A 22,081-nucleotide genomic window follows, 5' to 3' on the forward strand; every position below is an offset into this window, starting at 1 on the left:
TTTTTTTGGCCATGCTGTGCAGCACGCGGGATCTTAGTTCCCCAACCAGGGATCAAACCCCTGCCCCCTGCATTGGAAGCACAGAGTCCTAACCCCTGACCACCAGGGAATTCCCTTAAAATTCTTTATACTTTTCCATATGTTTGAAATTTTTCATAAGAAAAATGAAATGCTTTGATTTTATAAGATGCCATTAACTATGTTACCATATAACAAAAACAATCTCCTTTTGTCTCTATCCTAGTACCTTTTTCCATAACAGGCTCTGATGCTCAATAGCTCTGTAACTTTAGGCAAGTGGTTTAAAATCCTCTGAGACTTCATTTCCCCCATGTGTTAACTGAAGATAATAATACCTCCTTGGGACTTCCCTGGTGGCGCAGTGGTTAAGAATCTGCCTGCCAATGCAGGGGACATGGGTTCGAGCCCTGGTTCAGGAAGATCCCACATGCTGCGGAGCAACTAAGCCCGCAAGCCACAACTACTGAGCCTGCGCTCTAGAGCCCGCGAGCCACAACTACTGAGCCTGTGTGCCACCACTACTGAAGCCCACGCGCCTAGAGCCCGTGCTCCACAACAAGAGAAGCCACCACAATGAGAAGCCTGCGCACCTCAACGAAGAGTAGCCCCCGGTCGCCCCAACTAGAGAAAGCCCACGTGCAGCAACAAAGACCCAATGCAGCCAAAATATAAGTAAATAAATTTTAAAAAAACCCCTCATAGTGTTGTTGGAAAATTAAAAGGGCTTAGCACAGAGCATATGGTAAGTGGTCAGTGCTTGCTCATTTGATTCATGCATCCAACAAATAACCATTGAGCCTCTGCTGTGCCTGGCACTGTTCTAGACACCAGGTATAGAACAGTGGGGAAAAAAAAAAACAGATAAAAATCCCTGCATTTATGGAGCTTACAATCTAGTGTAGGGAGGCACGTGATAAAGATAAATAAGTTCAGTATATAGTATAGCAGATGGTGTTAAGTGCTAAGGGAAGAAATAAAGCAGGAATGTTAGCTATAATTGCCTCTCTCCTGTCTGTCTTTGCTGTTTCTCTTTTCCTCTCCCTCTCTCCCTCCCCTGCCTCCTTCTCCTCTCCCTCTCCCTCTCATCAGTCTTTGTGTACCCTGGCACTGAACTGTTTGTTACCTAATAATCTTAAGGATTGATTTTTGTTAAGGACACTGTAGCTTTTGTGGAGTCAGTGACTGAGCTTTAAGTTTCCTTTGTACTCGGAGCACTTTGCACAATAGTAATAAGCAAGCAGCAGTAGCTCTACAAACTCTCCTTGTTTGAAAGATGATTGAAAATTATCAGACCAGTTGGGTAACTGATCAGAGTCATTAGGAAGAGAGCTTGAAACCCCAAATCAACACTTCCCCTGGAGTACTGGCCTCCAAACCCAGCTCTGATGTTTTCTAACAGTGTGGTCTTAGGCAAGTGTCTTCACCTCAGATCTTGTTTCTTTATCTGTTAGACAGGGGTGCTGTATAGATGATCCAAGGTGCCTGCCTGTGCTAAAACTACTAAATCCATTTTTATTATCTAGGGTTTTCCATTCTAATTCGGTTTCATAGTGTCTTTCTCTCTTTCTATCCTTACTGACTTAGAGCCACATCTCAGCAAATACTTCTTCATTTTGGAGACCTTTTCCTTTTAGGTATTTGATGCTATCTTTTGACTTCTTTGACTCTATGAACAAAGCAGTCACATCACAGGGTGTTAGAATATTAATAGCAAAAGGGACCTTAGTTACTATTTATTAAGCATCTAGTATATACTTTTCCTCATTATGGTACTTCTGTAAAATAGGTTTGACTGTTTCCCTTTTAGAGAGCCGTATTGCACGATTGAAGAACAACTTCAGAATCAGTCTTGGATTCAAATCCCATGTCTGCCACTTAATAATTGTGTGACATTGGACAGTTACTTTCCTCCTCTAAGTCTCAGTTTCCTCCTTTGCAGAAGGAGGGTATCGCTCATCTCAGATGGTTGTGATGAGGATGAAATGCAATAATAAATCTGCAGCAGTTAACCCCATGGCGGCCACAGAGCAAGGGCTCAGTAAATGGCTGGTTTTATTTTTAACATTTTCGAGGAGCAGCTCATCCAAGGTCCCAGTTACTAAGTGGCAGAGCTGGAGCTCAACCTGGGCAGTTTGATCCAACCCCAGGCAGTTACCCACAGTGCTGTACCTCCTCAGCAGTTCACAGGACTCATTTTGGGGAAGGAGATGGAAAGTTTAGTCTTGGAAGTCTGCATTTCACAATGACTCAAAAAAACCCTGAACCTTGCTGAATTCCAAGTGGGGTCAAAAAACAGACACAGCACCCTGGAGATGGAGGAAAAATGTGAAGAAAGTGCAGGACAGGGGACGTGGGCATGGAGCTCTGTGGGCACAAGGATCATAGGTGGCGGCAGGCTCCGGAGAGAGGGGGTATTGGTGTAGATGTGCATGACCTGCAGGGCATCCAGTGGCCTCAGAGTTAAGCCAGGGATTTTCTTCTGTAACATTTCTGAAGCAAAAGAATCTATCTATCTGAAATGAAGTGTGTGTGTGTGTGTGTGTGTGTGTGCGCGCGCGCACGCGCGTGTGCACACAAGGAAGCCAGGTGCAACTAAAAAGGAGAAAATTAATAAATTCCACCAAAGAGGAGTCATCCAAAAGCCCCCAACTGGCCCTCATCACCTTATTTCTGAGACCTGAAAAGGCATAGAGCCCAATTCAATTGGCTCTTCTGGGGACCATGTCCTTTATTTTCCCCATCTGTGCTGTGAGGAGACTGGACCAGATGATCTGTAGGGGAAATGGGAACAGATTTTTGGAGCCAGAGCAAACTGAGGCCGATCCCTACTTAATTCCAATGGAGAGACTCATTTCCTTGTGTGTAAGAGGATAATACCACCTATCTCACAGTCTGGTGAAAGGATGAGACCTGTGTTAAGTGCTTAGCAGAGTTCTTGGCACATAGTAAGCATTCAATAAATGGGAGGTGCGATGACGATGATGATGACAATAATAGTGGTGTTGATGAGGATGCTAGGATCACAAGATAATAAATAATGCCAGAGTCTCATAAGGCTTCTAAGAAAAGCAAACTCGAGGGAAATAGGAAGAGGAGGGCAGCTTGTAAATAGTCAGTGAGACGTTTTGGACACTTCATGGGACAGCAGGATGTCCATGTGGAGATGTCCCTTTGAGAGGTGGAAACATGGGACTAGAGATGAAGGCTTTTCCTCTCTGACGCTGGCATCCGTGAGGTCTTCGTGACAGCAGACATGAAGGCCCCTTCCATATGTGGATCTTCCACTGTCCATGGTGGCAGCATGACATGCAAGAAAAGATGGTTTGGGGGACTCCCCTGGTGGTCCAGTGGCTAAGACTGCACTCCCAATGCAGGGGGCCCAGGTTCAATCCCTGGTCAGGCAACTAGATCCCACATGCCTTGACTAAGAGTTTGCCTGCCACAACTAAAGATCCCGCATGCCACAACGAAGATCCCACAGGCTGCAACCGGAACAGCCAAATAAATAAATAAATAAATAAATATTTTTTTTAAAAAAAGATCGTTTTGAAGTAATGTACTGTGTCATCTTGCACAAGTACTTGACTTTGTAAAACAGGAGTAAGAGCACCTGCCTTACAAGGTGGTGGTAGATATTAAATTAGAGAATATAATACTTTGAGCACAAAGACTGGCACATGGGAAAAATCTTTTAAAATGATTGTTCACATCCTTTTTTATGAAGTAATCTACTCTAAATTTAAAATGAAGAATACTGCTTGAGGATACCAAATCTTTTCAATTTAATACCTTTTGTAACAACCATGTGCTAAACGGAAGTCTCAGAAACATTTAAGGAAATAATTCAGTTGTTGCTAATTTAAAGTGTCAATTATGCTCCTGGAATTATGTTGTGTACATTGGTAGACACCAGTGAGTTAGAAGGCAAGGTCCCTGCCGTGAATATCCTTAAGTCCAGTCGGGGAAATAAGATAAACTTGTGGAAGAGAGAAAAATGCAAGACACTACGTCAAGCAATGCTGAACAAAGTGAGGGGTGCCCAGACGAGGATGACGCCAGTGCGAATGTGAGAGCTCAGGCGCGTTTCGACAGATGGCTCAATAGGTGCCATTTTTGATGATGTCCTATTAATAAATCGAGCAAGGAAAAGACTCACTTGCCACAGTGTTAATGACGCTTACCTTATGCTAAACACCAGGCTAGGTGAGGAGACGACAAAGGAGAGCAACCTCTGACCGCCAGGTGATCCGTAACTGAGAGGGAATGAGGGTCCAGGACAGAGGGTCAGAGCACCGTGTGACGTGTTATCGACCAGGCTGAGGGGCACACCCGAGCCGACAGGACTTACCTTTCTGTTTGGATCTTCTCTCACCAGGGTCTTTTCACCTAATTCACTTGATGTTTGATGACTATGTGCTCTACCTGTTAGAATCCCTGCACTCCCAGGAGCGCGCCAGTGAGCTCATGCGAGCCATGAAGGGAGAAGGAAGCACCGGTAAGCCGGCACCTCACTGGGAATCGTCCTCCTTGTCAATTTGACTTGTATCCTTACTTCTGTGCTCTGTGTTTCTTTAGCTCCGCATCCCGAAGAACTTAGTTATGGTGAACAAGTCAAATGGTGGGAAACCAATAATGTCTTTTTCTTCTTGAGAGTGGGCATGTGTATACGTGGGAATTCCCTTGCATGCCACCACGGTGATGGGAAACCATCAGAGGTTTTAAGCAGAGGCGTGACATGACACAGATTAGAAAGAATATTTGCTTTTGAAAAGTCCCTTAAGGACAACTTGCCTTGACCTTTGGCTCTAAGAACCCACCCTTTCTCTACCCATAGCAGAAGTCCGAGAGGAGATTATCTTGACGGAGGCTGCCCCACCAACCCCTTCACCAGTGCCATCGTTTTCTCCAGCAAAATCTGCCACGTCCGTGGAAGTGCCACCTCCCTCCTCCCCTGTCAGCAACCCATCCCCTGAGTACACTGGCCTCAGCACTACAGGTAATGAACAGTCCCTCAAAGGCTTTGAGTGGGGAGTTGATGTTTAAAGCCAGAGCTTTCTGGAAAAACATTCTCCCTCCACCCCCCTCCCAAAACAATGCCAAAATCTGAGTGTCCTCCTGGATTTATGGATGACTTGCAGTTATCCATTTATTCGTTCGTATGTATTCCTTGTGCTTCTGTTTTCAAGTTGGCAGATTAAGTCCATGATAAAATCTCCACCCACCCCCCCCACCCCCCACAAAAAAATAAGTCACTAAAACGATATAAAACACAGAACACAGCCATTCTTGAAAACAAGAAAGGGAGCCCTCCATGAGCCAGAAACTGAGAGGCGTCTCTGGAAAGTGGGGAGACAGGAAGTCATATGCTAAGCCGTGGTAGCCAGAATCAAGGCAGGGGCAATAATGGAGGTTCAAGCTAATGCCACAGGGTCCCCAAGGAAGGGGAGAGTCCATCTGGTTGGAGACCTCACAAAGGAGGGGATTTGAGCTGAAACTTGATTTTAACTGACAAAGGTATTACAGAAGGGCCTCTGGGGAGAGGTCAGTGTGTGCAAAAGCACAGGGCAGGAAGTATGGGGCCTTTTCGGGGAATGGTAAAGTGGTTAAAATGTAGGTGGTCATGAAGAAGTGTTACAAGCCTGGAAAGGTAAGTTGGAGTCGCATCCTGCAGGATCTTACATGCCAAGACAAGGTTTGAAAATGGAAGAAATGTTACAAGGATAATAATAGCTAGTTACTAGTGTCTAAATGTTGCTTTACCATGTACAAAGGACCCTCCCGTAATTGTCTCACTTGATATTCACAGTAACACTGCAAGGTAACTATTGTTCCATTTTATGGAGGAGGAAAAGTAAAGGGTGGAGAAGGGTTAAATTCCTGGTCCCAGGCACCACAGTCAGCAGTTACCATCAACAAATTGATTCATTCAGTCATTCAGCAAATGTCCTTGCTCTCAAGGACATTGTGGAAATGATACACTGGATGTGGAATCTGCAGTTAAGTGTTAGCTAATATATAATAATAAATAGAGTGCGTGTGTGCGCACGTGTGTGTTTGTGTATGCGCACACATGTGTGTTTGTGTGCACCTCCACGTTTTTTCACATGGTTGCTGTGGGGATTAGATGAGGTAAGAAAAGCCAAAGTGCTTTGTTAACAGTGCACTGCTATCCAGATAGAAGGGGTTACTGTTAGGAGTGCCTATAAGATGAGGGCTGCAGCCAAGAGGGGTATAGGAGTTCAGAGGGAGGAGCAGACCCTTTCCATCCCACCGGAACCCGGGCAGGCAGGAGGAGAGTCTTCAGGAGAGAGGTGAGACTCAAAGGCAGCCTTAAAAGATGAGAAGGACTCAGCTAACCGAGGAGTGAGCACACAGGAACCAAAGGCAGAAACAACCTTCTGCTAGATGGCCCTGGGTGAGGGTGGGGCAGGTGAACAGACCAGACTGTGGAGTGGAGAGCTTGGTTAAGACTGTGCTAATTAATTCATTATCTTCTATTCCCTCATTTACCCAAGTACCAAATCTGGAAATCAGCCCTCCTCTCCCTCAGCTCTTCCTGTATTAGCTAGGATAGGCTAAGTTACTGTAACAGATAGACCCAAACATGGATGGCGTTAACACAATGGAAATCTATTTCATGCAGGGTGTTTCAGTCAGAGAGGAGGCTCTCTTTAATGCAACCATTTAGAGACACGTGCTCCTTCAATATGAGGCTCCACCGTACCCCAGGGCAGTGGTTCTCAAAGTGTGGTCCGTGGGCCAGAAGTATCAGCATCACCTGGGAACTTGTTGGAAATGCTCATTACCAGAGCCCACGGGCAGGCCTACTGAATCAGAAACTCTAGGGTGGGGCCCAACCATTTGCTCAAGAAGCCTTCAGGTGATTCTGAGGCTGACTAGTTTGAGGACCACTGCCTTAGGGCTTTGTCAAGTCTGCAACCAGCTAATGGAAATGGAGAGTGGGTCTGGAGGAGGAAGACCCACTCGGAAAAGCCCTGGCCTGAAGCTGGCGGATGTCACTTCCACTTAGATTCCATCAGCGAGGACTTAGTCACATGGCCTCATGTAACTGTAAAGAGAGGCGGGGAAATGTAGGATAGGGTTCCCAGGCAGGGAAGGGGAAACAGATATGGGAGAGACAGCTGGCATTCTCCTCCACACCTCCCAAGGCCAGTTGTTCTAACACAAATCTTGACCCACCCTTTCCTTCCCAGCCCACTGCTGCCATCTGGTTCAGGCCTTCCCCACCTCTCATGGGCATCCACAGTGACTCTCAAGCTGGGTATCCTCCAGGTTAGAATCTTCCTCCAGCCCCTCATAGCGTGGGCTTAGTTATATCCCAGTTCTAATTAGAATACACTGGGAACCAAATTATGTAGTTTTGAAGATCAAATAGGATGAGATTGTCGTATTTAGGTGCTATCTTTTATCTGCTCGTTCACTCACACGTCCATCCATTTATTCATTTATCTAATAAATATTTCTCAAGTGGTTTCTGTGAGCTAAACACTTCAGAAGCTGGTGATGCAAACAAGTGAGTTGTGGTCCCTGCCCCTGGGAGTTTATTGTGAGAGGTTAGGGTTCTGATGAGCAAGACGGCAGTTACAATATAATGTCACGAGTGCTGAGTTGGGAGAAAGGTCAGAGTGTTAGGGAGCACAAAGCAGGGCTTCCAGCCTCTATTTGGAGGGTCTGGTGGGGGGCCAAATAATGAGAGAAAAGGTATTCCAAGCAGAGGAAGTAAGTAGTACAGAGGCCTGGAGGCAAGAGAGCATGTCATTTTCCAGGAGTCTTTTGATTAATTCTTTCACTAAAGTTTCCAGAACCAGAGCTACTCAGGGAGTGAACAGATGCTTAAGAGCCTATAAGGTGCCTGCCCTCTTTTGCACGTTGCCAGGGGCAGAAACATGCCAGCAAACCCAGTGGCCCTTTGTCAGAGACAGCTCAGGAGACAGGGTTCTTCAGAGCAGTGATGAAAAAAAGCAGGGTTGTCAACAACTGGCATTAGATGGAGCGGTGATTTCACTTTGGGTCCACAGCTGGAGAGTCCTTCTCTTGTGTGGAAATTCACATGTGAGCATCCCTGCATTTGTTTACATAGATGCACCTCAAATCTCATTTAGTTTTCTACTTGGAGCAGAAAGAACTTGACCGCCTCCCACCTCCCTCCCATGTTCTCTCCCTAGTGGGTTGCTGTAGTTCCTGCTTAGAAGGCTCCGGAAGAAAAGTACAGAACGACGTTATTCGCTAAAAATAAAAAGGGAAAAGAACTTAAGCACTGTTCACAGCTCTGCAGCTGCTCAGGGGTCCATCGGAGACTGGAATTGGGGGTCTCCTGCCTCACTAAGGAAGGAAGGGCAGTGAGAGCAGCTAGGAGCCACTTACCTGAATAATCCTGCCCATGTACTCCCACCTCCGCCCAGCAGACACACATGTCAGTCAGTCAGTGATAACATCCTTACTTCTAAAATAAACAGGGAAATTATGCAAATGAAACAGTTCTGCATTATGAAGCAGAAACAATTTGAGTGGAACCTTTCTTCCAATGTAGCAACAGATCAAACAAGGGGACACTAAGGAAATAAGGGGAAGGAGGAGTGCGAAGGAAAGATTTCTAGGATCTCATCATCATTCTCAGCCAGCTAGTGGGTCTGCTGCTGGCTTTCTTTGTAGCAATTTGGAGGCCTCACGGTATGGCAGGTGTGATAGTCAGAGGCACAGGAATATCATAAATGTGTACAGAGATTTCTGTGCAATGTGTTCAGGAGTCGTAAAAGTAGCTTCTTAGAAATACAAATGTGAAACAGGTTCTCTTCAGATGAGTGTAGCCTTTGAAGATTTTGACACATTCCAGCTTTGTTCTCAGATATCTCCAGGGGGCATTAAAAATGTTATCCTGTATAAAACTATCTGTAATATTTTTCTCAAGTACCACTTTTGAAATACTCCATTGCTAAATTGGACTGGACCTTGGCATGCATTGTGGGTCTTGGAGGGAACATAAACATAATTTCCTGACAACATGTAAGGTTTTATAGCTATTACAATATAAAGCACAAATTATCCATGATATACACCTAAATCTTAGGAAATCTATTATAGTAGGCTTCTTAAGTTTGGGAATTTGTGCAGTTTTTTATTGAATAATGTTGTAAATTGGAGAACAATTATTATACATTTTATAAAATGCATTTGCCATGTTTTTTTTTTAAGTTAACTCAGCATATGGTTTTCATGACCAGCTAATTTTCATTTCCATCTTTAAATTATTGCTTGATTTGTATACCATTACTTTCCAAGAAGTATCTAAAGTGGTTAACAATTAAAAAAAAAAAGCAAAACCAATTTTTTTAAAAGGACCCAAACCAGGAAGCAAGAAATAGAAAAGTAGAGAAGATTAAACAAAACAAAACAACTCTTGGCTGAAACAGTTTCTTAACACCTTAAATGAAATTTTATGTGATCTAGTGACTTTGTTGGGCTTCTAGGACTCTGAATATCATTGCTCAGATGATATACATGTTACCAAGTTTAGCTCATTGAGAGTCAGGGCCAATCAGGTATCTGCAGCTCTTCCACATAGCAGTGTCTCACTGTTGATGGACACTTCCCCATTTTTTAGCTGTGAAAAAGAGAACAGTATTATGTCTGTTTGGTGAGCACAAAGAGAAAATTAATTCATTGCACATAACCTTTTGGGAACCTTTGACACAAGGACTAGGGAATACAAAGTAGTGTGAGAATGAGTTATGACTCACTAGGAAAACAGCCACCCATCTATATCTGTATCTGGTTCTCTGTCCATACCTGTATGTATTTCTAAATATGTTTTAGGATGGTATTTATTAATTGTTTTTAAAAGTCAGAGGGAAAAGGAAAGGCGTATCAAGCACCCCAAACCACCTGATGCATGGCCAGTTTTGATTGGCTATGTCAGAGTCTGTGGTACTGCCATGAGAAGAGACTGGGTAAAAGGTTCCATTTCAACAGATTTCCACAAGGTAGAATCTGGCCCATGTATCCTTTTTTTTCTAATGTTGTGGGCTTGCCACCTTCCTCCTGGCCCAGCAAGTGCAGAAACCTTAGCTTTCTTTAAGGAAAACTGGTGCTTCTCCTCTTCAGGAGCATGGCAGGTGGTTCCAAACGGAGCAACCCACTTCACAGGACACTGGGCTGCAATTCCTTAATGTCTTTTAAAGCAAAACGTTAAGATCCCACTCTGTCCAAGTCAGGCCCCCGAAGGGTTCTAAGACCTCGTTTATGATGTCATTTTAAGTATTCCCTCCTTCAGCACTGACAATAAAAGTTAACTATTAAACTTATGTTTTCAGCTTCCCACCATGGGTTCCCTGCAACACAAAACCAGCAAATTAAATCACTGAGATTCTAGGATGCCTAAAGAAATATAAAGGCAAATTCCTCATAAATAGCCCTAACTGTAGAACATCTGGCCTGCCCAGCTGCGTTTTCTCTGCATCAGTTGAGGATGTAACAAAGATAACTGGTGGCTAGTCTTTCCAAGTAACAAAAGCTCAGTTATTCTGAGGGCAGCTGAAGTGAGTGGGAGTTGGTGGACACTGGGGCCCCGCCACAGAGCCGCAGTGACTCACTCACAGAGCCCCAGAGTTGTCCCTGCCAGTGAATTCCTCCTCCTCCTCCATCCCTGCTGCTTCCTTTTCTCCAAAGGAATGAAATTAGGAAATGAAAGCTGGGATTGAAAATAGATTGTTTAATCTGCCCCTGACTTCACACCACCAGGGGCTTGGCTTCATGTTGGGACCTTTGGATTTGCTCATTCATTCATCTGTTCATTCCGCAAAAAGTAATTCCATGTCTCATCTGTGCCATGCCCTGGGGCACACAAGCGAGAAAAACGGGCGCAGTTGCTGTCCTCATGATCCTTACATTCTAGCGGGTAAGAGAGTCAGTACAGAAGTAAAGCACCAGGTAAATATATAATTTCGAATGGTCAGAAGTGCTCTGGGGACCCATCATAGATGGTGGTCAGAGGAGGCCTCTCTGAGGATGTGACGTTTATCTGAGACCTGGAGTATCACAAGGGGCCAGCCACATATGTGGCTGGGGAGAAGAGAAGACCATTTTAGGTAGTGGGGATCAGCATGTGTATGGGCTTGAGGCAGAAAAGAGCCTGGCATAGTGAGGACTGACTGCTGTATACAAACGAGGGAGAGGGTGCAGGAGAGGAAGCTGCAGAGGTGGACAGGGGCCAGGTCATGCCGTATCAGCTTCTCTCTCCGGGAACTGATGCATTTGCTGCCCCCGGTCAGTTCTGTCAGTCAGATTTTGGCCATGGAACTATTGGTAAAGTGTAACTCAAACAGATGAGGTTTTCAACTTCAGCAAATATTCTCCGTAAGCACAGCTACCTTTAGGATAGATGATAGCCAGTGGGGGTGGAGATCGATATAAAATCTTCTTTCTCTTCTGAGTTTTGAAGGTTACAGGAAATGTTTGTTTAGTATCAAATACTCTCAAACAATGCTGTTCAAATGGAACTTTCTGTGATGATGGAAACGTTTTTTTGTTTTTTTTTGAATCTGAGCCGTCCGAAACAGTAGATACCAGCCACTTGAGGCTACTGAGTACTTGAAATGTGGTTAGTGCGACTAAGGAGCTGAATTTTTAATTGTATTTAACTTTAGTTAATTTAAATTTATACTGGCTAATGTATAGGGCAGGACAGCTCTAGAATCTAGACATACTTAAAGGAGCTTATTTCTCAGGAAGGTACTAAGAAAAGCTTAGGCTGGCCCAAAACCTGAGCAACATCTGTGATGGTCCATAGACTCCTAGTGGGGAAAAGGTTCAAATGATTTAGTCCAAAATCTGACGGAAGGGTATGGCCAGGTAGACTAGGAAGCAGTTTAAATGTTCACAAGTCTGTACCAGAGTTTCACAACTTGTGATCTGTAACGGCCCTGAACATACACGACGCATGATAGGAGGCAGTGTTGCCGAGAGGCTTGCTACTCAAAGTGTGCTCCATGGACCAACAGCTTCGTCATCATTTAGAAGCTTGTTATACACGCAGAATCGCTGGCTCAACTCCCAATCTCCCACTGAATCAGATCTGCATTTTAACAAAATCCCCGGCGATTCAAATGCACATGCAAGTGTGAGAAGCAACTGTTAGTGCGGAAAGGTTATGGAGTTGGGCAGACCTGGGTTCAAATCCCAACTCGGCCACTTACCTGACCAAGTTTTGGGCCTCAATTTTTTTCTCACCTGAAAAAGGAGGTAATAACTACTTACCTCAAAAGGATTATTGTGAAGATCCAATGAGTCAATATATAAAAAGAAACTAGGGGGGCTTCCTTGGTGGCGCAGTGGTTGAGAATCTGCCTGCCAATGCAGGGGACACCGGTTCGAGCCCTGGTCTGGGAAGATCCCACATGCCGCGGAGCAACTAGGCCCGTGAGCCGCAATTACTGAGCCTGCGCGTCTGGAGCCTGTGCTCCGCAACAAGAGAGGCCGCGATAGTGAGAGGCCCGCGCACCGCGATGAGGAGTGGCCCCCACTCGCCACAACTAGAGAAAGCGCTCGCACAGAAACAAAGACCCAACACAGCCATAAATAAATAAATAAATAAATAAGTAAATAAATAAATAAACCCCAAAAAAACCACTTATTAAAAAAAAAAAAAAACTAGTGTGAGAACTGGTTTATGTTGGATGATCATTCATTCACTCGTTTAACAAATCATTATTGATTGCCTATTATACTCTAAGCATCCTCCCTGTCCTGAGGCACCCCTTTCAAGAAAAGAAGAAAATAAACAACAGCAACAAAAACTCGGGGAAGAAGAATGTTTTACTGGGGATGGGAAGGAAAGAAAACATTCCTATCTAGCAGTTTCAATACTATAACATGGACAACAATTTTATAGGATTCTCAAAGATCAGGGACTTTCACCACTATTCTCAGACTTTTAATTAGACGTGGGGGAATGGGGAGGGGAGAATAAGAGAAAGATGGGAATTAGACAAACATGGAAGGTTTGTTATTGTTTTACCAACAAATAAAAAGCATTAGAGCTGTCTTAAAAGTTAAGCACAAACTATTAACTGCACAGATTTTCTTTTATTAGTTTCCTTAAAAACGAAGCAGCAGCAATCCTCACTGGAGGTCCCACCGGTAGGAAAGGGAATGCAAGGGGTGTTCTTTTCTGCTCCCCAGGCAGAGAGCGTTTCTCACCCAAGCCAGTAGGTGTTAATCTGCTTAAGCCTGCCTGAGTGGATCTGTTAGGTTGCTGGCACATGGCCATTTAGGGGTTTTGTTTCCCAGACCACAGGAGCCCATTTTCCCGAGAGTTCCACTAGCTTTTTGTTTGATAACGTCTATTTCTAGCAGCATTTACTCCTTCAACAACAAATTCAATGGAACAAAAATTTACTGAACACCTACTATTTGGCAAACCCTCTGTTGGGGATACAGAGATGAATAAGGAACCGTTGCTGTGCTCCAGGAACTCACACAAAAGTAACTTGTGCTGCATTCTCTCAGGTGATGGCTATTCTCACTGTGTCTTCCTACTGCTTGCGGAGCTGGGGGAAGAAAATCCTTCGGCTTCCCCGACTGCCCCTTTTAAAATACCCACTGACCTCGCTGTGCTCTCCTGAGGTCCCAGGGCCTTGAAGGGTTAATTACTTGCTTGCTGTGGCTGGTTCATTGTTTTCCCAAACTTCCCACCCCCTCCAATTCCATTTCTAATTGTGAAATTTGCTTAATGCATTTTAATAATGTTTTTCTTTTCACAGAGGCAATACACATTCTTTACAAATAAGCAAAATGAAGAAAATGTTAAAACCATCCTCAGCAATAAGCTGTTTTAATAAAAAAGGGTCTTTTTAAAAATTACAACAGTTATATAATTTCATATGAAGTTCAAAATATAGAGGAGAGCAGTCAGGCATAATCCAGTCCTCTGAGACATGATCATTTTGGGGGTTTTTTCCTTTTAGTTTTCTTGCATTTATTATAAATGACACCTAGCACACAGCCTGCTAAAGTCATTATCTTTGGGGGGAAAATAATGGTGTGGATATCCAAACCAAGAAGGGGTGCTTTTAGCCATACTGGTGGATGAGGATATTTGTGATTTTGCAGAAGAACATGGGTTTAGAAGTTTGGTGTAATTAGTTAAATCACTGTCGCTATTCAAACGTTTCACCCCTGGTGACAGAATCTGACCCAAGAAACTTGTCTTTCTTTCTTGGAATCTGAAATGGGAAATAAAGAAATTTCTACTTTAAGAAAGTCTGATGTAAGAATACCTGAATTCACAATGAAGAGTGCTTGAATATCATTAAAAGCCTACCACGTGCCAGGCTTTTTGACATATATTATCTCAGTTAATCCTCACAACAGTCATACAAGGTATGACTTACATGACTTATATGACTTACATGATATAATAGGTGTAATTATCCCTATTTTACAGATTATGAAAGAAAGGCAGATAAAATTTAAGAGGCTGGCTCAAGATCTTACAGCCAGTGCACGGCAGAATTAGGACCCAGAGCAAAGAGACATTATGGTAGAGTTCCACTTTTAAATGAAAACCTTTCCTTTATCTTCCCAGAAGAATTTCAAGATTAAACATGGTCTGCATAGAAGGTACAGGATTGGAGGACCACAGTTTTCTCTTATAGTTCACCTTAAAAATGACCTCCCTTAACCAGTTCTTCAGTCTTCCATGTGCCTACAAGGAGTTGCTGAATCCTATTCCCGCTACCTTTTAAAATAGGTTTAATCCTTTCCATTATATCAACATTCTAAATTTATCAGAAATTAAGTTGATGAGTTTATTATCACTATTAGTGATTTCTTAAATTACCATTTTTTATTCTATCTCATAAAGTTCCTAAGCCTCTTGAAGGTATTAAATTTTGTCAGTTTCTTTTCCCAGTCCCTAGCACTTTCAAGGTATCCAATTAAAAAGCAAATTAATGGAATTAATAATATGTATGGAATAGGTCACCGTTAAGGTCACTGTCTAATAATCTTCAAAAAGACCTGGGCAGGCAGAGTCCAATAATCTACTTATCTTTGCTTAAAGCAATTTGTTGGATCCTTAACACCTGTTTAGTTGAGAGCTGAGAAGTTATTTGGGGAGCCTGTCTGAGCTACATTGCCCTGAGCTTTCTTTTGTCCTTTCTCCTTCCCTCCCTCTTTTTCTTTCTTCCTATCTTCCCTTTCCCTTTTCTTCCTTTTAAAATTTTTATTGAAAATCTTTTGGCCACCGGTCTCCGGGCTAAGCACCAGGGACCTAATGGTGGGCAAAATAGACAAGGCTACTACCCTCATGGAACTTACAGTCTGGTGTGGGGAATTAGGCATTAATTCTATCACATTCATTAATGGGTGTAAGATTACAAATTGTGGTAGGCACCACCATGCAGTAAGGGATCTGACTTAGTCTGGGGTTAGGAGACAGCTTCTTTGTATTGAGATATGAAGAACGAGTGGGTACTAAGGGAAAACTGAGGATTCCAGGCAACAGAAACAGCATGTGCCAAGGCCCTGTGTTGCTGGGAACCATGGTACTCTGGAAAACATGAAAGAAAGCTATTGTGGCTGGATCAGATAGCACAGAGGCAGAGGGTAGGGGATGCTTCTTGTGAGATCAGCAAGGACCAAGACACATGCTTTATAAAGATTTTGGCTTTCGGCTGAAGAGCAATGGGAAGCCACTAGCATTCTAAGGAAGAACTGGGGGTGTGAGAACTGTTACTGACTGATGCATCTTCATTTGTCTCTGCAGGAGCGATGCAGTCATACACGTGGTCTCTAACATACACAGTGACGACGGCGGCAGGGTCCCCAGCTGAAAACTCCCAACAGCTGCCCTGTATGAGGAGTACACACGTGCCTTCCTCCTCAGTCACACACAGGATCCCAGTTTATCCCCACAGAGACGAGCACGGGTAGGTGACTTTCCTGGGATGTTGCCTTGCTTTTACGTTTGATTTGAAAGGGGAGGGTTTACTCGGTAGTGGTTTTCTCAGAGGACAGGAAGGTTGCGCCCTCTGTTGAGTTCTCAGCGTGCTCTTGCCCCTGTACGACTGTCTCATGCAGTCCCCGCAATGACCAGGTGAGGTAGGCGGGTGACCCCGCTTGACAGATGAGGAAGTTGAGGCTGCACCAAGTCCAGTTCCCCAAGGCCACACAGCTGGTAAGGGTCAGGCTGACTGAGCCTGTGTCTGCCTCCTTTAGGAAGGAAAACTGAATACTCCCTCTCCGCAGCTCCCCTGGGTGGCTCCTTGTGCACTTTGTAGCCTTATAACATACAGCTTCATGGTGGGTGCAAGTCTTTTATGACTCGATAGGAGGAGGGCTTCCTCACCCGAGGCTGGAGGTCCCTGGAGGGCAGCAGTCATTCATGGGGTTCAGGGAATCCCCCTGGGTTCCAGTGGCGCTTTGGACCCTGAATAAATAAATCATTGATTTTGCCCATATTTTTTCCCCAAATCTGTAGTGATGTTACTGTGATGAATAAGCTACACATCCATTTAAAAGGGTAACCTGAACCGTAGCAGCTTTTTGCCACTTTGCATTGTCTTTGTTAAAAGACATTCCTCACACAGTGTCTAATGTGCAGTTATCTGAAAAACACTTACGATGTTAAAAAGGGCCCTTCTTCTCAAGAAGGCGAGACTGCCATGTAGGTACAGTAAGCCTCACAAGCCAGGTTCCAACAGACCAGCTCTGGGGGACACAGGAGGGGACGGAGGAGGACCGCTCAGGTCCCTTCCACGTGGTAGCCTGAGGCCTGGCTGTGGGCATACTTGGAGTGAATTCCACAGGCTCACGTGCCCCTGCCCTGTCAGCGGGGCGGCCCCCATCTCCTCACGGGGCCTCCTGGAGTACTTCCCCACACATTTAAAATCAACTTAGAAATTGTTTCAGAGAGCTTCCGACTCTGCCGAAGTGGCACAACAGACAGCCGCATGGTCGTATGTCAGTGTCTTTGCTGTAAAGATGTTATTAAGAAGAATAGTGGTAATAGTATCCTATGTTTCCACAAGACTTTCTATTTTATAATAGAAAGTGACCCTCAGGGTCACGTGCAGCATTTTTATTACAGATGTGAGACACAAGGGTGCGAGTAGCCCAAGGTCCCACAGCTGGGAAGGGGTGGAGCCAGGCTTAGAACCGGAGGCCGACACCTGGTTGGCCGTGGTGTCCCCCCACCACCAGAGAGATGGGGAAGCAAAGGCCTGAACAATACAAAAACAGAAGTCCCAAAGTAATTTCTTCTTTTTTTCCTATTTGACTTCAGGCTATAATATGGGGCTTTTTACCACAACAGGAGAAGAGGTTTCCATCACTAATGATGTTTTGCTCAGGGCTGGTTCTCATTCCCTGCGCACTCGCCGGGTGGTGAGGGAGGTATGCTGAGGGGAGGAGGAAAACCCACCTGGGAGTTTAAAACTATCACAGCAAAGCCGCAGAGTGGAGATGGTAGGAAACAGAAAGAAGAAAAATGGAAAACAAAAAGAAAGAAAAGAACAAAGAGGAAAAAAAGTAGATGAGGTTGATTTTTAAAGATGTCAAACTGATTTGTTCTCCCTGCTGTTACTCACAATATTCAACGTGCCTAATGCGTTTTAGATACACGGGAAGCTATAACTATGGGAGCTATGGCAACCAGCATCCTCCCCCAATGCAGAGCCAGTACCCGGCCCTCCCGCACGACACGGCCATCTCGGGACCGCTGCACTACTCCCCGTACCACAGGAGCTCCGCACAGGTGAGTCGGTGGCCCCGCTTGCTGTCCAGGCCTTGGTGTGCTTGGTGCCAGGTCTGGTCAATTCAACACAATTAATAAGCACCTTCTGCATACTGTGTGCCTCCAAGGAAAGGACTGTCTTTTCCTCAGTGCCATCTCTTCCCTCCAGTGGCTGCCCACAGTGGGTGCTCAGCCAGCGTTCACCCCTACTTGCTTTCACGTACATGGGCGCCGACCGCATGCCTTTAGTTCTGTCCTCCCTTTGACCTGTCTCCCAGGAGCCAAGCGGCCGCAATGTCTGTTGTCCTTTTTTGGGGCAGCCACCCTCAGACTGGATCTTTTGTGTCCTCTCCCATCACCCCCTCCTGGTGCAGTCAGACCCTCATGGAGTCCTGTCGTGGAGGACTGTCATGCCAGCATCATCCTGACTGGTCTCTTGGTTTCACGTCTGTTCCTTTTCAGTCCAGCCCACACACACAACCTTACCAGAAGAGTCCTCCTGAAATGGACCCTTATCAGACCATTCTCAGGCCTTTGGCTCTTCACTGTCTAACAAACCACGTTGCTCCTCTGTGGCCTTGGTGAGTGGGGACAGTGGCTGCACCTGTCACACCAGTGCTGGGTGCTCCACTTGTCTCAGACGTGTTCCTGTGCACTGGGCCCCAAACACAACTGGTCACCAGTTCCATCCAGTTCTGCGTCCTCGTAGTCTCTGCACGCTCACTGTCCTTGCCTCAGGTCAGGTCTTTATCCAACCTGGATGATGACAAGAGCCTTCCCATCTGTTGCCATGCCACTGAACTCGCCCCGTCTCTGGTCCATCCCCAGTACTGCAGCTGGAGGAATCTTTTGGGAAAAAAAGCCAACTGGCCATAACACTCTCCCTCTTTTGCATGTCATCGCTTTCAAAGTCAAGTTCAACTCCTTAGCACGTCTCTCAAGACTCATGATCATCTGGGCTCTGCCTGCCTTTCTGGCCTGCCAGCCGTACCCCACCTTTGCCCCAGCCATGGCAGCCCACGTGCAGTTCCCCCGGGTCTTCGCAGATACCGTTGCCTCGGGCTGGGATTCTCTTCCTCAGCCTCTTCTGCTTGCTGTTCAGGACAGGCATCCCACTGTCTGCGCGGCACTTGCTGACGCTGCCCTCGTCCTTCCTCCAGGACCGTATTCGGTGCCACTCCTCTGTACTCACATAGTGCATTGGGCTTTCTTCTGTTGGCATACTTGTCATCACTGACTTTCCTGACACCCACAGGAGACCCCAGAGCTCCTTGAAGGCAGAAATTAAGTCTAGGGTCTCCGGGTCACAGCACCCATCAAAAAGAACAGCTAGCTTTTCCTGAATGCTGTGCCGTGCCAAGCATAGTGCCGAGCACTTTCCACACCTCCATGGTAACCGTTGCAGAAAGGCAGCGAGAATAACTTGCCCGAGGACTTGAACCCAGGCAGTGTGACCCTGGCTGCCCAGGCTCTTGAGCACCAGCCTCTGTCACCTCTCCTGGAGGGCATCCACTGTTTATTGAACAGAGGAGTGAACAGGAGGTGGGGCAGCATAGACAACCGTGGTGTGTGGCAGGCAGGGTGGGAGGTGCAGAAGGTTTGGGAGGCAAGATGAGAGCTGTGCTTAGGAAAGAGCTCCTGCAGCACCGGCCGAAGGACGACGAAGCAGAGAGGGGATTGGCAGAACAGGAGCGCTGCCGGGAAGCACTTGCAGGAGTCCAGGACGGAGGTGGCGGGACGTGAGCTGGGATGCAGGCTGCAGTTACATCAGCTGTCAGCACAGGCCTGCCTCCGAGGGAGGGCACCGAGCAGAGTGTACCCACGGTACACGGGCACTCGGGGCGAGCAGGCGTCTGTTTTGATTTCCCTCCGCAGTACCGGGGGAGCCCTGGTATAATCCCCAGACAAGCCAAGAAGTGGATTCCTCTAAATCATCACCCGGGGCATTCGTTATAGGTCTCCAACTGCGTCACACAGAGAGGCCTGTTCCCTAGGTACTGCTTCCCTTGGGAGCAGAGTCTGTGCTCCCCACGGTGATCCCCTAAGCGACTTAGAGCTGCTGCCATAGACTGGGTCACACACAGTCTAAGCAGCCCACTCATTCATTCATTCATTCAATCGATCACTCCCCCACGACTGTCGAGTGCCCACTATGCGGCAAGCACTGCTTAGCCTCTGAGAATACGGGGAGAATGAGATGGAAGCGTGCCTGCTTTGGGAGAGCTTCGCCTCCAGTAAGGAGACACTGGCAAGATCAAGCTAAAATCCCAGCCACAGCTCCTGGCATCATCTTCCCTCTTTCTTCACTCCCTCATTCCTCCTCATGAAATTTCTGGAGCTGGCTTTTCTGGGATGTTATTTTTAAAGCCTTTTGCTACAAAAAGAAGAGGCCGGTGGCTCCTAAAGGCCCGTGCGGTGATCCCTGCCGATCAAAGACAGGTCGAAGCATCCACCCTGGAAACCACAACGGTCCCCAGCTGGAGCATTACCATTTAATCGCTGGTCCCAGTCGAAGGGCTGAGGACTAAACGAACGCCCCTGGAGGAGCCCGTGGAACCCAGATTAGGTGTGGGAGGTGAAAGGGTCCTGCAGCCTCTTCACCAACGTGTCCTGTGGCTCTCAGCCAAGGTCCTTTCACAACCTCTGACCCCCACCACCCGCTCATGCTCCCCACTTGGTGCTTAATGCCTTCATCTCCATTTGTAAAGTGTGGTGGGGAGGCGTTAGTCATATAACATCTCTGCCCAGGTCGATGGGTTAGGGTTAGGGTTACAAGGGCGAGATCAGCGCTTCTCCTGGGGAGGGTACTGTCTAAAGACAAAGAATCCTTCGTTTAGTTTTTCGTTAACATTTATGCGTCAAGCACTGTTTTAGGCACTTTCAAATACCAGAGGCTCACTTATTAATTCTCAGCGCAACCTCAGGGAGAAAGCATTTTCCCCAGGATTTAAAGACGAGGAAAACCTCAGAAGGTCATTTGCCCCGGGGTCGTGCATCCAGTAAGTGACAAAGCAGACTCAAAGGCAAATCCTCCAAATCTCAACCCCAGGCCTGTGGCACTGAACACTACACGGTGTGTGTTTTGGAGGGTGGGAGGTAAATTGGAGAGGTTACTGCAGCTGTCCTTAATAAGCTTCAGGTTCCCAAAGAGAAGAATCACACACCCAAGATACTGTGTTTCTTTCCTTTCCTGGTACTTTGGTTTAAGGTTGAGCACATAGGGAAAAATCCACTGCAGGGCTAATTAGTTTTAGCTTTCCAGAGCAGAGGTCAAGCCGTTCCACTCCTGAATACTGAATATCACACTTCATTACATCGGACTTGGTGGGGAAAAGATTAGTCTGAATGGAAGAAGAATCACGACCATAGAATATGGTTAAAGAATGCAGTCGGTCATTAGCACAAGAAACTAACTTCTGCAAGTAAATGCTTACCAGGTTTGCCTTAAAGAACGGATACAACACCTCTGTGAAGTTCAGTAATCGCAGACATCCCAGCATTTATATACATAAAATAATGTGAAGTCATTTGTTTTTTGAAATAGGGCATTGTGTGCCCTTGTTTATACTACTCATTTATACAAGACATGCTTTCTTCATGGGTACTACAAAGGTAAACCTCCAGTCCTGCTTGAATTCTCATAATTTCTCAATTAGTGAGTCCAGATGAATCAGATTGCACAGGGTAAGGTTTGAATTATTTCAGAAAAACACCCTTCTTGCCGCTATGCTGCACTTGTCCACACCAAAATGAGTGAACAAGGGACAGTATTAGCTGCCCTTTCCCAGGTTCCCCATTCTCATGCCCAACCAGAAAGAGAAAACAAACCAAACACACGGCCACAAAGTATTTCTGAGCCTCATTCAACACACATTCACGGAACCTCTACCCTGTCAGCAGCCATGAATGTGAAGTGGGCCCTTGAGCTCAAAAGCCATTTGATCAACCAGAAGCAAACTGGCTAGAAAGACACTTAGAGAGTGGACCAGAAAGTTGTTCCGCATTTCTCGTCTGTATGGCCAAGGCCCAGCCTTGCCAGCCGGTCACACAGCTCTCACAGCAACTCCAGCGGACCAGCCCAGGGCCAGCGGGTCCTCGATCTCAGTGGCCCAGTGACGGCTACAAAGTTTGCTTAGCGTGCTCCACTTTGGGATAGCATCCTGGGCCGAAGGGAGTAAAAGCAGTCCACCATAGTGGAATAAAAGCAGTCCACCATAGTGGAATAAAAGCAGTCCACCATTGTGGTATAAAAGCTCTGACTGTAGAGCCAGGCTTCCTGAGTTCAAATCTCAGCTCTGCCTCTGATTA

At 45.9% G+C, this 22,081-nt stretch overlaps 1 protein-coding gene across 2 annotated transcripts in view; it reads left to right on the forward strand.

Annotated features, from left to right (window-relative positions):
* Positions 1-22,081, forward strand: part of RFX4 (regulatory factor X4) — a 163,485-nt gene that overhangs the window by 136,978 nt on the left and 4,426 nt on the right. For both annotated transcript variants that reach the window (XM_068560654.1, XM_068560655.1), the window contains 4 exons: positions 4,397-4,516; positions 4,856-5,017; positions 15,806-15,968; positions 17,656-17,794. In XM_068560654.1, coding sequence (XP_068416755.1) covers positions 4,397-4,516; positions 4,856-5,017; positions 15,806-15,968; positions 17,656-17,794 — 584 coding nt within the window. The remainder of the gene's footprint in view (positions 1-4,396; positions 4,517-4,855; positions 5,018-15,805; positions 15,969-17,655; positions 17,795-22,081) is intronic.

Source organism: Eschrichtius robustus, chromosome 13, assembly GCF_028021215.1.
Source record: "Eschrichtius robustus isolate mEscRob2 chromosome 13, mEscRob2.pri, whole genome shotgun sequence".
Lineage (NCBI taxonomy): Eukaryota > Metazoa > Chordata > Mammalia > Artiodactyla > Eschrichtiidae > Eschrichtius > Eschrichtius robustus.